The sequence below is a fragment of the Amia ocellicauda genome, chromosome 8 (genome assembly GCF_036373705.1).
Source record: "Amia ocellicauda isolate fAmiCal2 chromosome 8, fAmiCal2.hap1, whole genome shotgun sequence".
Lineage (NCBI taxonomy): Eukaryota > Metazoa > Chordata > Actinopteri > Amiiformes > Amiidae > Amia > Amia ocellicauda.
The window spans coordinates 30,709,767-30,726,388 of NC_089857.1; the positions used below are offsets into that span (position 1 = coordinate 30,709,767).

The 16,622-nt window shown below is 37.5% G+C and overlaps 1 protein-coding gene across 2 annotated transcripts in view; it reads right to left on the bottom strand.

Annotated features, from left to right (window-relative positions):
- Nucleotides 1–233: 233 nt before the first annotated feature.
- Nucleotides 234–16,622, bottom strand: part of palm2akap2 (PALM2 and AKAP2 fusion) — a 135,465-nt gene continuing 119,076 nt past the window's right edge. Inside the window, exons 10-12 of one of the 2 annotated variants that reach the window (XM_066711044.1) lie at nucleotides 13,864–16,228; nucleotides 10,285–10,475; nucleotides 234–5,852 (exon numbers count right to left, since the gene is read on the bottom strand). In XM_066711044.1, the coding sequence (XP_066567141.1) occupies nucleotides 5,757–5,852; nucleotides 10,285–10,475; nucleotides 13,864–16,228 (2,652 nt within the window). In that variant the 3' untranslated portion in view covers nucleotides 234–5,756. The other variant, XM_066711043.1, reaches the window with a different exon arrangement.

Consider the following 16,622-nt stretch of genomic DNA (forward strand, 5'->3'; position numbering starts at 1 on the left):
TTTAGCTTAGATTATGTGTTAAAGTATCAGCTGCAGAACTTATTACATGTTTTTTGATTATTTCGTTTTTGCTTTTAAACTGGGTGTGAAAGGATTCTCAGTCTCAGTGTATGTGTGGTCGAAATGTAAGAAAGTAAAGCTGTGTTCAGGAGATCGCAGGACCACAAAGACTCACTGGCTATTTGTAGTTCAAACAAACAAACAAGCACACGAACAAACAAAACAGAAAGAAAGAAATTACACATTTTCATTTTAATGAGAAAATAATTATATAGTTGTGTAATTGTGAGCCTTACAATACCTATAAAACAACAGAAGCAGAATATGAACATACAATAAGTGGTTAACATATTAACATGATGCTTTATGCAAATCTGATTGCTTTATCAAAGCCACCCCAGTGCTTAGCGCCTTCATTTGAGCTCATTTAGTTTCCTCCTGGTGTTTTCAACCCTTACAGAATGATAGAGCTGGTAAGTGGATGGTGGTATTGTAAAATGCTTGTGCCTTATTGATTATTATTATTATTATTATTATTATTATTATTATTATTATTATTATTTAAAAAAACAAACATCTTTATGATTCACAAAATAATGTTTTTTTTTAGTTTTTTTGTTATTTTCTGTGCACAACACCTACACTATTGAGTAACAGATCACAGAATACAGGTTTTTACTCCATGGGAGATAAATCTTCCTATTCTCATTTCCCTCTGTAGCTCTAATAATGTATATGATTGATATAAACTAGCTATGTCACTACAGCATGCACATGAGGTACTGAAAAGGCAAGTTTTCTGCATAGCACGAGTGCATGTGTCACCCATATTCGAAAGTGTTGCGTCTCTGTTCCAGAAACACAAGAGTCCAGTATGTACTGCGCCGTGTCTGGAAATAGAACCATGGTCAGTGATTTGCTTGTCAAAGGTCTAGCCTTGCACTACATTTACCCACCACAATGCTGCCTATCATTTCTGGATTAGTTGGGGAGACACACTTGTTTGTGTAGTCCTGTGGCTGCAGTGGAATATTATGTAGAAGATAATGAAACTCCTCACCCCGTGTGTAGGAAACTGATGTCAAATATTTACAGACCTACACACTTGTTACACTTTGCAATAGCAATCTGCACTTTGTACATTCAAAGCCAAACAGTTCAAAAGAAGCATATCCACTAAAATAACCCCAATCCCATTGTTATGCTTCTGATGGTAATACATCTTTTTTTTTTTTTGCTATATTCCACAATTGTTAAAAAAACAAACAAACAACAACAACAAAGAAATCATTCAGATACTATAAAACCTTCCTGTCCATTTTAAAATAGGTGGTACTCTTAAATTCAGCCTTTCAACGCTAATACTAAAATAATTTAATAAAGCATATAGGCCAGCAAACCATGTCTTTCAAATACAGGCTTTACATTATCTTTTCCTGATACTTCTTGTATATTGTATCAGCACAAACATAAAACCTTTTCTGATCTATACTGAAATAATTCCTGCAGAAGACACACGTGCACATACTGGGCTTTGATATCAAAGCTTGTCAAAGAAAACCTAAAAAGTAATTCTGGTACAAAGAGCATCTCCAAGACTTTCCCTTTCACAAGTCCATTACTTTGTAGCAGCCAACTCTGCATGAACTCTCAAAATCAAACCTTACACTACAATCCATTTACTACATTTCAGAAGCTGTTTAAAATATCTAAAATAACAACACCAATTTAAAGCTGGTCTATGGCATATACTTTTCAAATAAGTAACTTCTAGAATAATATTGTATTTGCATAAAAGGGTTGTTTTGAATCTGACCGAAACACTGATGGATTTAATTGTCATTAATGTGTGTTAACTTGTGTTAACATTAACTTGGAAAGGAAAAAACCCTACTAATCCAGAAATAAATAACATTGTGTGTGTGTGCATATATATATATATATATATATATATATATATATATATATATACTATTGCTTGAGATACTTATTCCCATTACAATCTTTATGATTAAAAAGCACAAAGAATAACTGCCAGAATTGTCCTCTAAATGTCACTAGGAAAAGTTGCTACTGAGGTTCCTTGGGTGTCATGCAACAAACCCAATTCTCTATTTCCTGTCCTTGGAACGCAGGGCATTGCATCCAGTTCCCGGAGAAATCAATGCCTTTATTCAAAGATAACTGGCAGACTCTTCATGCCGCCAGTTGAAAACCCAAAGAAGAACGGCGGTATGAGCCTGTATTCCACTGTCTTTGAGCTGGTAATACAACGTTTATGGTATCCAATGCTGTTTCTGGGAATGAAGCACTCTCTGTAGTTATGAAGGGTAAGGGATATGATGGGTAAATCCAGAACCGTCACCCGTTGGCTGGTGTTCATGCGGTGTTTTGTTTAAGATCTTCAGATTTACTGGTCCTGAGAAGGAGTTCAATAATAGTCAGATGTATTTTTATTACATTTCAAATCCTTCGATTCAGAATGCTGCAACTCTTCAAAGGTGTGTGTACATCAGAGATTTGTCTTGAGCAAAAACAACATGAAAAAACAAAACAAAAACATAACATCCTGCCCTAAGTCATTTCTGAAGCCTCTTACACAGAAATCACTGCTGCCAAGAAAGCTTTTGATTGCAGCGGGGCTTAGATACAGATGACATTTAGATATTGAAATTGTGAGCCTTATTCACAAATAGTTCAGTAACTGCCTGGGCAGGCAATACATTGCATTCTGAAAACACCAAAATTATACCAGTGTTTTGAAACTGTTTTAGGAGTAAATCATTTAATTTAATCAAGAGATTTAAATAGATGTTATTTAAACAACATTTCCCAGCACATTTATTTTTCTGCATCCTATTACATTATTAATGTTTCTCAAATAATTAAGGAAAAACCCTCATATTGTGGATAGGAGTAATATGTTATTTGCAATACATTGCAAATATAGACTATTTGTTATATGGGCTAGTATATCAATTACTGTTAATAAATTACAATACAAAAACAGTATAATAACAGGAAAATAATTTAAAGCTTAATTTTACAATACCCTTACAGTAACAGGCATTTGTTTCTGTGATAGTTGTGTTTCAACGTGCTAAAGAATTGTAATCTCTCAACATACTGAATGGGAATTTCTATTACAACAGGCTCTACAGGAAGTAGGCATGATTGTTCAGACATTTCCAAACTTTTTTGGTCATTTTTTAAATGTCATTACATTTCTGAATTTCTGTTTTTGTTGACATGTTATGGTTTTCAGAAGCGAGTTGATCATTTAATATAAAACTGTAAGCTCAGCTTAAATAAGAAAGGCAAATATTGCTCTAGTCTAGTGTCTGAACTCCCAATTCATGATGTCTTCTGCCTGACATTTCTGTAAATATAGGCTATACTGTTCTTATTATTAACTTGATAGAAAAAGAAATAAAGTTTTGCGTCATATTACTTGAATGGTTTCATCCCTGATAATTAACGGAGTTTGATACTCTTATATGAATATATTCTAGCCTTCCAGTAGCTAGGGCTACACTAGTGCTGTGTCTGTGCTGGTGGCTGCAGGTTGCTGGTATTTATTAGTGACAGCATGTTGGCCTGTTTAGAAATGTACCCCCAAATAATAATAATACATAATAAGATGTAGCCATGCATCCTGGTCCATTGACATCCTCTTCCGAGAACTGTTCTCATTGGCAGAGCCTATTTCCTGTGCTGCCCTCCAGGTGGAGAAGCTGAGTATTGAACAGCCAAAAAGACACTTCCCAAAGGAAAGACCTTTCTACAAAAAAAATAAATGACTTTTCCCCCAGCTAAGCCAACTATACTGCATATGGTCATGATACTTATCAATCTGAGTTTTACATGCAAACCTGACTTTAAAAGCCGGACAAGCCAAAATGTTAAGCATTTCCCTAGATGCGGGAGGAAGGAGATCACCATCTATAACCCAGCAGGAATGTTCTGAACGCCACAGCATTAAAACAATAATAAAGGAACCACATATTGCACTGTTTCCAGAACATTAAGGGGGACTGTTGAATAAAGCTCATATCTGAGCAATTGTTTGATTGAGGCTTTTTCTTTTTCAAGATATTCTGGTGGTTGGAACAAGCAAATAAGGGTAAAGTGGTAAAAATGAAAACATTTAAACATCTGGAGCATAAATATGATAATCTGTGAAACTTTGCACAATTATTTTAACCCTTACTGACTGATTCCAACTGAATGTAACTTTGGCAATCCTGCATAAGGTTACGATTACATGGTCCCTTTAATATGTAAATGAAAATACTGACATTTTGTTGCATGTCCACAGATGTATGAAAGAAGGCAAAGAAATCCAGACAAACTACACATCACTACCTTTAGGCTGTTTCCATCTATAAACATAAGGGGGTGAGACAGGGGTGGGGTTGACTGGTTACCACTAAGTTACCACTCTACTTAATAAAATGATGCATTTGTTCAGTTCAGCAACTTGGAAAGCCTGTATTGCATGTCTGCGATATAAGTTATACAAAGCTGATTGCTTATAGTTTTATGAAAATGTCACACCAGGCTCTTATTAACTACAGGTTAAATCATCATTCATCTCAGGCAAAACATGAATATCATAAGTGAATAAAAAATATATATAAAACTGCAAATATAATTTCATACCCCTCTTAAAGAATGAGCATCACAGACCACCATGCGCTTTAGTGACAATTGTTCACAGCCTGGTATTCCTCTGGGCTGGTTATTTCTCACAACTACAAATGACAGTGACTTGCATGAACCACAGCAGACAGCAATACAGCATGACTACAGTGATATGCATTGCTAAGCCATTTCAGCAGCCTGCTTTCATTTTGTTCAAATCCTATGATTATTTTAGTTTTTCTACTACTAAAAATACAGATATAATCCACTGCAATGTATGATGTAGACACGGCTTCTTAAAAACAATGAAATCTTGATTTTAAATGCATTCCAACAGATGCCAATAAACATGTTTGTTCATGTTCTTCGGTCAGTGGTGTATATTTGGATGAATATCAACTTTTATTATGTAGAGAATAAATGTAGTGCATTTTAAGCAAACACAGTGTGCTTAACTTCATTCTGTTTCTTTCTACATAAATATCAGTCTCCTTCATAAACTACCATATAATATAAAATGGCATCATTCCACAAAATGATGTACAACTTATTTTGTCCTTGCCTTGAGTGGTTTCTTTGCCCTTTTCATCTCAGATGTAGCAAAACTGACAATACCACTTGAATAAAAACCTCACCCTTAATAATAGAAGGTAACCTGATCCAAAACAACTCTTGCTTTAGTACATGTGCACTTATACACAGGAACTCAGCTGGTAGATTAGGCTTTTTTTTCTTGTTTTGTTTGCAAAGCACTCCACAAACTGAAATCACCTGTACAAACAAGCATCTGGTTTTACTTCTGTTTGCAGCGCATCTTTGCACATTCCCAGCGTTTCTGCACACTAAAACGTAAAAAGGGAAAATTATAAAGAAAAACCTGAAGCAGATAAGATTCTGCCTCCCCCTTACTCAGTCTTTATTTTAGTACTCCCTGGACTTTTGCCAAGGTCCTGTAATGTAACAAGAAAGTGTTTATCTTCAGCGTATGCCAACAGTCCTAGTTGGGTCTCCTGTCTAATATAAAGCCTTGCCACTTGTAGTCCAATGTGGTTCTGCATGTCTATGATTGTCAAGGGGGAGGGGAGGGGTGGGATGAGTGGTTGGTGAGTGTTTTACTCGTCCTCCTCTTCTTGGTTGGCATATAATCCTGCCTCCCACCGCAGTGCCATGGAGCTTTTCCTGCGAGTCACTCTTGTGGCCTCCAGGACCTGTCAAACCAATAAAGAAGAGTCAGTCGACTGAGATTTTATGTCAAGCTAATTCTCTGTCTGCATTAACACTCAAAGTTACCTAACAGCTTCTGTGGATACATCAGATTTAGATTTTCATTCCCTGACACTGATAACCTTCAATATATATATTGCTCTCATTTTTTCCTTATAGCTTAGTTGTTTCTCAATAAAAAATACTTTAATTAAACTGTTTCAAGAACACGAATACAGATTATGTTCTGAAAAGAAACATTTACTTTGCTGATCTTATTTTTAAGTTTAGTCTCCATGTTTTCTTTTAATTTCCCATTCCCATAAATGTTCTCTTTATTCTTGGGATACCTCTTCCTGTTTGCATTGTCAGTTAATTTAAAACAATTAGATTTTCTAATTGTCAACCATGCCCTATGACATATTTAGTATGTATTTAGTCCTATTATTTAGTTCTTATGTAAGATAAATAAATAAATAATAAATAAAGCAAAACAACAAGAAACAAAATAAACCGTTCAATTTAAGAATTTTGTTTTCTTATTGAGAGGCACCAACTGCACATACTCTAGTAATAATATGAAATAATATGAATTACTTAATTATACCTGCATTGATATGATTGAGAAGTGTGATACAATTATTTGCAATTCAAGTAGTAGTAGTAGAGGCTGCCCAGCTCTGGTGCAGAGGTTGTAAATTAAAATGTGTATTTTAAATACAAATTCTACTGTGAGAACCATGTGCTCATCAAGTTCAACACAGGTTTGCCTGCATGTGCAGCCTCTGAACACCTTCTCAGATTTCACTCTGACGTGTTATGATGTGCCATCAACTTGAGTTTAGGAGGCTAGATTTTGAATCTCTGTACAGTTGAAGCTGTGAGACATGGAACTATATGGTTGCATTTTAAGTATCTTTGACAACTTCCTATAGTATATTTCACAACTTCTCCTATAGTATGTTTTGTCCATGTCTTGAGGTATGGAGTATGCAATTACCTGTAATGAAACCACTGTTTAATCCATGCTACTATTTCCTGTTTGATTTTGTTTTTCATTTTAATACATATGTATATATTAAAAATGAAAAGTAGCTTTGAATGTAGTAAGCCACTTTTCAAATGTAGGTTTAGCTAACTACTTTTATTCCAAAGTGGCTTATAGTGTAGCTAGCTATTTTTTCCAGAAGATTGCAGCTTTAGATAGCTAATTTGATTTAAAGGAGCTTCCCAAACAGTGCCAGCTGCATGAAGTAACCTTTCCAAAATAAATAAATACCAATTAACAAAGTCAAACACTGTGTTCCAGGTGTATTTTCGTTTGCAAGTAAGGGCCTGCACCACATAGAATAAGGCAGAAGGACAAATGTTTTATTGAAGCCCAGAATGTCCATTTCATCTGAGAAAGAGAGTATTCAAAGGTGGAGTTCCTTGTAAATTTCAAACAAAGGCAAAGCGATTCTGTGAATACTAATATTACTCATAGCCATATTAGGAAATGTGATACAGAAAATTAATTGACAAAGTTTCACACACTTAAAATGATAATTCTACCACTTGTGGGAAGACTTCTAATTAAATAATTGTAGTGCTACTATCGCTGCTACAACTTCTGCCACAACGGCTATCACTACTGCTGCCAGTACTATTTATACTTTGACAACTTATAAAGCTTATTGTCCTTGACAGGAAAGTGCACTTGGATGCCACTTGCTTCCTATTATTTTTTGTTTTACATGCTTAAGTGTAAACAAGACACTTCCAACAACAACACTAAAGATGGCATCTCTTTGTAAGACTTGCTATTTATATTGGAACAATGGACATTCTAGTTTCATAATTCAAGGAGAAGTATTTGGTCTGTGCAATACCCAGGGTGTAAGAGGAAGGTGTTAGGTAAATAAATTGATTGAGGACTTTGAATGGGTCAAACACAAGGAAAGAATGCCTCTGGTAATTGGGTGCAAAATCCCCTGTTAATCTTGGATGTGAAGCTAGTGCCATTGAATAAGAAGGGATTCCTGAAATAAAAGTACTGAAATAAAACAAATGCATTAAAGGTGCAGCTGGTTAACATACTGAAATATCCTGTTTGTTTTTCTTTGGCTATGCATAGGCAACACCGAAGGTAATGGTGTGGTTGGAGCTGATTCATGCAGAAACGATAGACAGACATGCAACACCCAACAGAACCCAACAAGCGAGCCTTTAAGCAAGCGATTTACAGGTACCTCAGAAGTAACGTCATTAGCGAGCAATAAACGGGCGTACTGATGGAAAGGAAAGAAGCAACATTAGTCAATGTGAGACATTGGAAATGGTGTAAAGAACATCATAAAGGGCAATCTCCCCTTTGGAAAAGATGTGAGGCTTTACTCTAGAACCTCAGGCCTTTTCAAAAGCTGATTTTGTGAGGTGAGGTTGTGACTGTTGTTTATTTTCCTCAATGAAATGTGTAAGGGCAACACATGAACTTAATGAGACGGATGAGAAAAAATAAGTCAAGTCAAAGTTGGGGCTTAAATCAGAATACTGTGAGTACTAGAGTTAGAATTAAAGATTTTATCTAACAGAAGATTTATAAAATATGTTGTGTCTTCTTGTTAAAGGTATAAACACAGTGGTTTTGCTACTGTATTGGCACAGTCACAATTCCCAAGTGTAATTTAAAGTGTATTTATACTTTTTAAGCATAATTAGATTGACCATACGATTATAAAGAAGCTGGATAAATGATGGTGTGTGAGTGGGATAGCCTAACATCCATACAAAGAAGATACTGCAGAACAATTCTCTTTCATTCAAACACATGACATTAATGCAAGGACAGTCAGCACTCGATTGATGTCACAGTCATATGTCTTAGGACACCTGGGTACAACTTATTTTCAGCACTAAATTCTAGATTGTCTTCTGGTTCTTCAGTGAAAAACCAAAAAAACAACAAACTATTTATTCTCACCAAAATCAGGGGCTACACATTATGCTGGACTTGACTTTTTAAACTGAAGTTGTTAAATGCATTTGCTTCAGTAGGCCTAATCAGTTTTGATATGTGTTTCTCCTGTTATTTTCATAGACATTTTTGAACTTAAACAGGCCAATAGAAACACATACGCTTCCTATTTGGTTGACTGAGGATTCAAATCATGTCAGATACACGAGTGCTGACTGGGGTGAGTAAATAGTTATCTTAACATGGTATCTGCTGAACAGCATCTGTCCACTAATTGAATTTAAATCAAGTGTTTAAACCCACTTATTCTAATATACTGTGGAAAGCCTCTTTCAACACATTGCAATGAGTCACTTAACAGGAAAAGACTGAAGACCTTCCCACTGCTCGAATCGACAGATTTTAATACAATACTAGCATTCTAAAGGCTGTTTATGTAGGGGTGTTGTCTAAATTGGTGTCAGCAGAGTTTATTATTTTTTATTCAAGACATATGACTGGTCATTGGTCAACCTATAGATGCCTTAATCTAGAATGTTGTACAGAGCCTTGAGGTTTACCCCATAAACTCAGTAACAGCCCTTATAAACAGCAGGACTCAGTAGAAGTTTTTTTAATGGAATCCCTTGAGATACAGCAAACCAATGATTGAAATAATTCTTCCAATTACTATTTAGAATTAAAATTGGAATTCCTTCTTGTATTTAAATCAGCCTTCAAGTAGGATATTGCTTTGATAGAAAATAGGACCAATAAGGCAACTAAGTTGGAAGGTCTTGCAAATGGTTTGTTGACTTGGAAAAAAGTATTGGAAAAAGTCTTTTCCTAATGAACAGTATATAGAATAGTTATCACAAACAATTATGTAAACAAAATAAATCTTTGTTCATTTTTGTAAATCAAGAGGTTCATCAAACATTGTAACATCAGGGGTTGGCCTCTTGTTTTGCCTCTAGGTGATGTGTTGCTACGAACTTCTGGTTCCTCCTGAAGATCTCAAGTTGGTTGTATAAGGCATTCCTAGTGTTAATAGACTAAATTAAGTTATCACTACACCCTTCCACGTCCTAGATAAACAAATAAAATACTGATAACAATAGTCATAGTCTAGTCATATTTAGAATATTAGTAATTTTAGTCATCTAGCATATTAGTCATTTTAGTCATGGCTGTTGTTAAAAATTCTCTCCAGGCAACAAAATGTATTTGTAAACTGTTAATACTCTGTTCTGGCTTAGGAAAATGCTTTGTTGTTTATCGATTATGGCTGTCCAAAAATGGTTTGAAGGTTGACACAAATGGCCATAATTAAGTTCACCATAATTCCAATTAATCCATTGATTATATTGATTATGTGCTACCATAAAAATACACCGTCATGGTTTAAAATACCAGGTTGGCAGTAATCTTTGGATCTCGGCCCGACTCAACTGCAAACTGAGAAGAAAGCAAGAAAGATGTACAAAAACAATACAACTTACACTTGCATCCTCCACTTTCTCTCGCCTTTTCACTTTGTGTGACTCAAAATCCTCCATCAGGGTCTGCATGAAGTTCTTGGGACGCAGGCTACCCCCAGACTCGTCACTGCCCTGGTCTGAGAGTGGAGATGGTAAGGGACCTTCTGAGGAGGGGGAGGTAGGTGGGACAGAACGAATCTTCTCAATCTTGCCTGCAAGTGAAAGATATTCTATTAATGAACAATCTCAGGATTAACATATCTATATAAAGTCAGAAACTCTGTGAACCAGCAAGTTTAAATAATCAAAATAGAGATGTAGCCGATTCTGAATTGCAGGATTGAGGATTGAGGATACATACATAAGAACTAACTGAGGATGTGCAATTGACAAAGCTCCACACTTGCATAAATGGTCTGTCTGCAGATTGAATGTTTTCAAGCTTTGAACTTGAGCAAATCCAATTCATTGACCTTCGGACTCAACACTGAGAGCCTTCAGCAATTATGGACAGTGGATTAAATTAATTGAGGAACAGCACATAACAACTTAGTCTTCTTCATTATAATGTGTACTAGAGGGCACCTCTAATGGGTGTTCAAACAGATTACTACAAATGACCTTACTGAGAAAAAAATAAATAATACAAATAATGACTGCCAGCTTCAAACAGAAAGACAGCAGCTGTAGTACCCCAATTACATAAAGGATAGTTGTGCTTTGTTGTGAGATGGCTCATTTGAAAGTCAAATTCATTTTTACATAGTTTTTTTTTTTTTCTCAATGAAACAAGGTAATTGGAAACATCTTAGAGTATGGGAAAACTGAGAGCAAACAATACCAAATTAAAACATTTCTTTAGAACAATTAGTAGTAACTTAAAGTTGTGATGAGATTGACCTTTTCTTTTCTACAAACTATCAATGCTACTCAAGACATTGTGAATTTTAGAAATTAATTTATTTCAGTGAAGCAATTCGGATTATTTTCTGGCAGTATTTAATAGAACCACCAGAGGTCATAACAGCACCAAGGATATGTAGGACAGGAAACAGTAAATCTGGATTCTGTTCTCACAGCCCAAGCATGAGGCGTAACAATTAAAGCTGATACACAAGCATATTTCTCAGGAATTAGCTTGGTTAAAGATAATTACATTTTTAGACACCAGATGTAGTTTAAATAAAGAGTTTACTAATCTCAGTAGGGAATAATATATATCTATCTGTTCCCAATTGCCAAATAAAATGTTTATTCCACATTTTTGTTAAGAAATGTGCCCTTCAAAAGAGTTATTATGCAAATATGCAATCACGTTCCAACAGTAACAGCTGAAAAAACAAACAAAAGACATCTATAACAATCATGGCTAATGGGAAAATAAAAAGTGATCATTTATGATCCCAGATACAGTTTTAGTTCCTCACTTGAGTAAATACAGGTGCACTCCACTTATAATGGATCATCTTAGATATACAGAATAGGCAAGTCCACACTAAATATCATGGGTTTCAATGGCTAATTACTCTGATTAAAACTGACTTATCTATAGCATATATTCCTTTTACAATGTATAGTTATCATAGACCAAAATTTTTTTCTAGATAAAGCATACATCTGGGAGAGTAAAACGATTTTGAAACTAAAGCACTAAAGGAAATCTGTTAAACCAAAATGTTCAAAGAAAATAATAGATAATTTTAGTCTTCTTAGTTTGTTTGAAGGACTGTACAATGTTTCCTAAATTTCTTTAAACGTTGGATGTCATCTACACTACTAATCAGCTTTGAAGTACTATGTTAAAAACTAAATTATGCTATCATATGCAGTTTGCAGATTATAATATAATACACATACACCGATAAGCCATAACATTATGACCACTGACAGGTGAAGTGAATAACACTGATAACCTCGTTATCATGGCACCTGTCAGTGGGTGGGATATATTAGGCAGCAAGTGAACATTTTGTCCTCAAAGTTGATGTGTTAGAAGCAGGAAAAATGGGCAAGGGTAAAGATCTGAGCGACTTTGACAAGGGCCAAATTGTGATGGCTAGACAACTGGGTCAGAGCATCTCCAAAACTGCAGCTCTTGTGGGGTGTTCCTGGTCTGCAGTGGTCAGTACCTATCAAAAGTGGTCCAAGGAAGGAAAAGCAATGAACCGGCGACAGGGTCATGGGCGGCCAAGGCTCACTGATGCACATGGGAAGCAAAGGCTGGCCCGTGTGGTCCGATCCAACAGACAAGCTGCTGTAGCTCAAATTGCTGAAAAAGTGAATGCTGATTCTGATAGAAAGATGTCAGAACACACAGTGCATCGCAGTTTGTTGCGTATGGGGCTGCGTAGCCACAGACCAGTCAGGGTGCCCATGCTGACCCCTGTCCACTGCCGAAAGCGCCTACAATGGACATGTGAGCATCAGAACTGGACCATGGAGCAATGGAAGAAGGTGGCCTGGTCTGATTAATCACGAGTTCAGGGTATTGACTTGACCTCCAAATTCCCCAGATCTCAATCCAATCGAGCATCTGTGAGATGTGCTGGACAAACAAGTCCGATCCATGGAGGTCCCACCTCGCAACTTACATTGCTGCTGCTAACGTCGTGGTGCCAGATACCACAGCACACCTTCAGAGGTCTAGTGGAGTCCATGCCATAACGGGTCAGGGCTGTTTTGGCGGCAAAAGGGGGACCTACACAATATTATGCAGGTGGTCATAGTGTTATGGCTGATCAGTGTATATGATATAGCCTATATAATATTATTTATACCTTTATACCTTTACTCTGTGGTGGATGGTGTTAAACTTATACTGTTCCTAATATGAATTTAGTGAAAATAATGGCATGTAGGCTATAATAAACTCATGTTTTTTGGCAGTTAAGCATCCTAATTTTATAAGAATTTGAGTAATTTCTTTATTATTATGGTTACAACATACTTTGTTTATAATATACTGATTCCACTGTTCCTTAAGGTACATTATAAGTGGAGTTCATCACTATATATATAAAAATCAGAGAGCATGATGAAAAAATAGCCAAAGTTGACAGTAAATGTGATGGCTGGTGACAGTGTTGGATTATGGGGGATATACCCTCACCAAATGTACAGATATTTTTGTAGTAATGAGACCTAAAACCAGTGCTTGTTCTACTTAACTGTACTTGCTGGACAAAGAAGTTAAATGTTTTTCAACTTATGTATGAATACTATATAATGGGTAATTATGATTATCTAAAAACAGTTTTGCTTGCTGACCACTCAATCTTTTCCCTCCAAAAGGCTGTTTGGGTTTGCACTGGTAATTTGATCATCTCTCTTATTCTCTATTCTCAGTGCAGGTTTGTCCAATGTATTGTGACACTGTTACAATGGTTGCCAAGACACAGAGAACAATTTTGTAAATCGCTTGGCCGCAAATCAGACATTTGCTGAATCGGATATGAGCAATCGTTGTGACGGAAAAAGGAACAAACAAAGCTAATGATGATCTAGTACTGAACTTGGAAGTGAAGGGTTTCAAATAGCTGGAGGATAACAAATCATCAGAATGCATGTTGTTAGGAAGATTTCATAGACCAATTTTTTTACCTGGTGCTGTCTGTCCTGCAAGCATTAATCTGGTCGGCAGGCTACCACTCTTCTTAATGGGACTGGGTGCAGTGTGGAGGCTCTGCCGCTGTCTACGCAGCTCTTCCTCACGCTCCTGGGCGGCACGGATCTCCTCTTCAATCATAGACAGAGTCTGTTGCTTCCTGGATCGCAGCTTGAAGGGGCCGGCACTGACCTCTGTCTCTGGTGCCCGTGTCATGGAGGCTGTACTCCTTAACTCTGCTGCCTGGGAGTACTTGCTGAAGTAACTGAACTCTTGCCTGTCATTTGGAGGAGGAGATTGACTGGAACCTATTGTCAGAGGTTGGAAGGTGTCCTCAGGGTCCATGGTGGTCTCCACTGTAATTTTTGGTGCCATCTCTCTCTTCTTTAGGACTGGCGATGGCGTCTGAGGCGGCCTGATGTCTCTTTCTTCCTGTACTGGAGATGACACTTGGGGTGGTTCAGTGTCTGTCTTTTCCTGCATTGGAGACACCACCTGGGGTTGCTCAATGTCTTTAATTTCCTGTATGGGAGAAGACACCTGGGGTGGCTCAAACTTGGCTTTCTCCTGCTCCTGCTGCGGCACAGTGACTTCCACGTGCCTTTCCAGACTGTGAGACTGCCTTGAAGAAAGCCGTTGCACATCCCATTCATCACTTTGTTGCGCAATAGCTTGTTGGATAGCATTTTGGACTAGGATGCCGGCATGATACTCCAATTGCTCTTCTGTTAGAATGCCTCCTTGGTAGGAAGACTGAATGGGTGAAATGCTGTGTTCACTTGGGGATTTGGTTCCCATTTTTCCATCGATGGGAGTTGTGGCTTGTGGAGTTGGTGGGAAAGAGAAATCCCCCAGGGAGTTTTCCATGAAGGCATTCATTGTCTCATTGGAAGCCCCACTGTCACTCACGTTGTCCATGCTGAAGTCATTTGACAGGGTCTCTAAAACAGTGGTATCCTGTGACCGGAGAGACAGGTCATCCAATCCTGAATCAATCTCCTCTGGATGGTAAGAAACATTCACTGACCTGGATAAAGGATATATATCAGGATCTTCATCTTTCAGGATAGTCATCACAGCTCGGGCACATGTGAAGTCTCCGTCATCCATCCACACCTTGCTAGCCTCTTTCTCTTCATGGTCAGCTGTACTGTCCTTTGCCTGCTGTGTGGATGACACCTTTACATCTGTGTCGTGGTCTGGAATGCAATAGATTTTCTCAGCTTTGACAGTTGTTACTTCATTGAACTCTTCCTGGCCTTGGCTGCTGAGGAGACTTTGCACTGTCACAGAGCTGCTTCCTCTCTCCACATGGGTAACCTCTGGTGCTTTGGTAAATGGTTTGGCAGAATAAAGTTTTGGAGCCACAGATCTTTTAGTGCCAGCAGGGTGCTTGGAATTTTCCATCAACAAAAATTGCTTCCGAGCACTGGAGAAGTCTATCTGTTCGGTCACAATGTCTTCTTTTTGGACATTCATGAGCTCTGGTGGCAAGAAAGGGGCAGCTGTCTGCTTAGGGGATGTTTGTGGTGCGCTTGCTGGTTCAGGCTTCTTCTGCTTACGTTCTTCATATTTCTTATGTGACTTTAATTGCTCAGGGTCTAGCTGTTCCACTATTGTCTTCTCCTGAGGAGGATTCCACCATTTAGCAGCGATTCCCGGGTTTTTCTTAACTGCCTGGCTCCTAATTAGCTCCCTCCTCTCCCGCTCCAGCTCTGCTACCTCTTCTGAGGGCCGTATCTTTCTTACCCGCACAATTTCCTTCTCTGAACTGCTATCAAAGAGTTTTGAAGGCTTCTTCTCTTCCTGGAAAGCCCGTAGCTCAAACCGGGCCTCTTTCTTGAGTGTCGTCAAGGTTGACTCACCAGGCAGCCTCATGTCATCCTTCTCATCCATCCCAGAGTGACCATTGGGCTTCACTTGAGTGGAAACTTGGTTTTCTATAACTGGCGTCTGCTTCCTCTCTACTACTATAACTTCATTGTTAAGCTGCGATGACTCTCCAGAAACATGAACAGATGGTCCTGAGCCCTCAATGTTGATTGCATTTGGTTCAGGAGAGGAAGTGCCATTCAAAGTGCTTTCGGCTACTGAGTCGCAACAGTTGGCTTCCAGCACTTCGTCAAGATATTGTATTTCCTTCGCAACATCACTATCCAGTGATTCGTGTCTAGTTTTCATGCTGTTTTGGCCATTACAGTTACGCTGGTTCTCTGGCTGTGGTTCAGAAAAGGGGGATTCCAACTCCATTTTGCACTTGCTTCCAGAGATCACGCTTACAGGGTCCAGGAAACTCACACTCTTCAATGTTCTCTCTTTCTTCAGCTGACTGTCATCTTCTGGGATTTTGGAGGAAGATTTCTGAAAGACAGTTGAAGAAAATGCCATTGTTATGGTCATGGAAATTGAGTAAGCTTCAATACAAAACCCAAAAAGGCAGTAAATCAACAAGCTCATCTTTACACAGTTAATTATTTGCAATGTTTAAGTCCTTTCTATGGTACACACAATCACTTGTTACAACCAATTTATGAGAATCATAAAAGGCAATGTTTTTATTAGATAGATACACTCAATTCTATATTAGCCTTCATATCAGAATTTGTATTGCACTTATTTTGTAAGTCGCCCTGGATAAGGGCATCTGCCAATAAATAAATAAATAAATAATGTTCATGTTTCACTGGAAAAAATAAGTTGGTAATAAAGTAATAAATAGACAGACATAACAACAAGCAATAGTTACACATGCTAT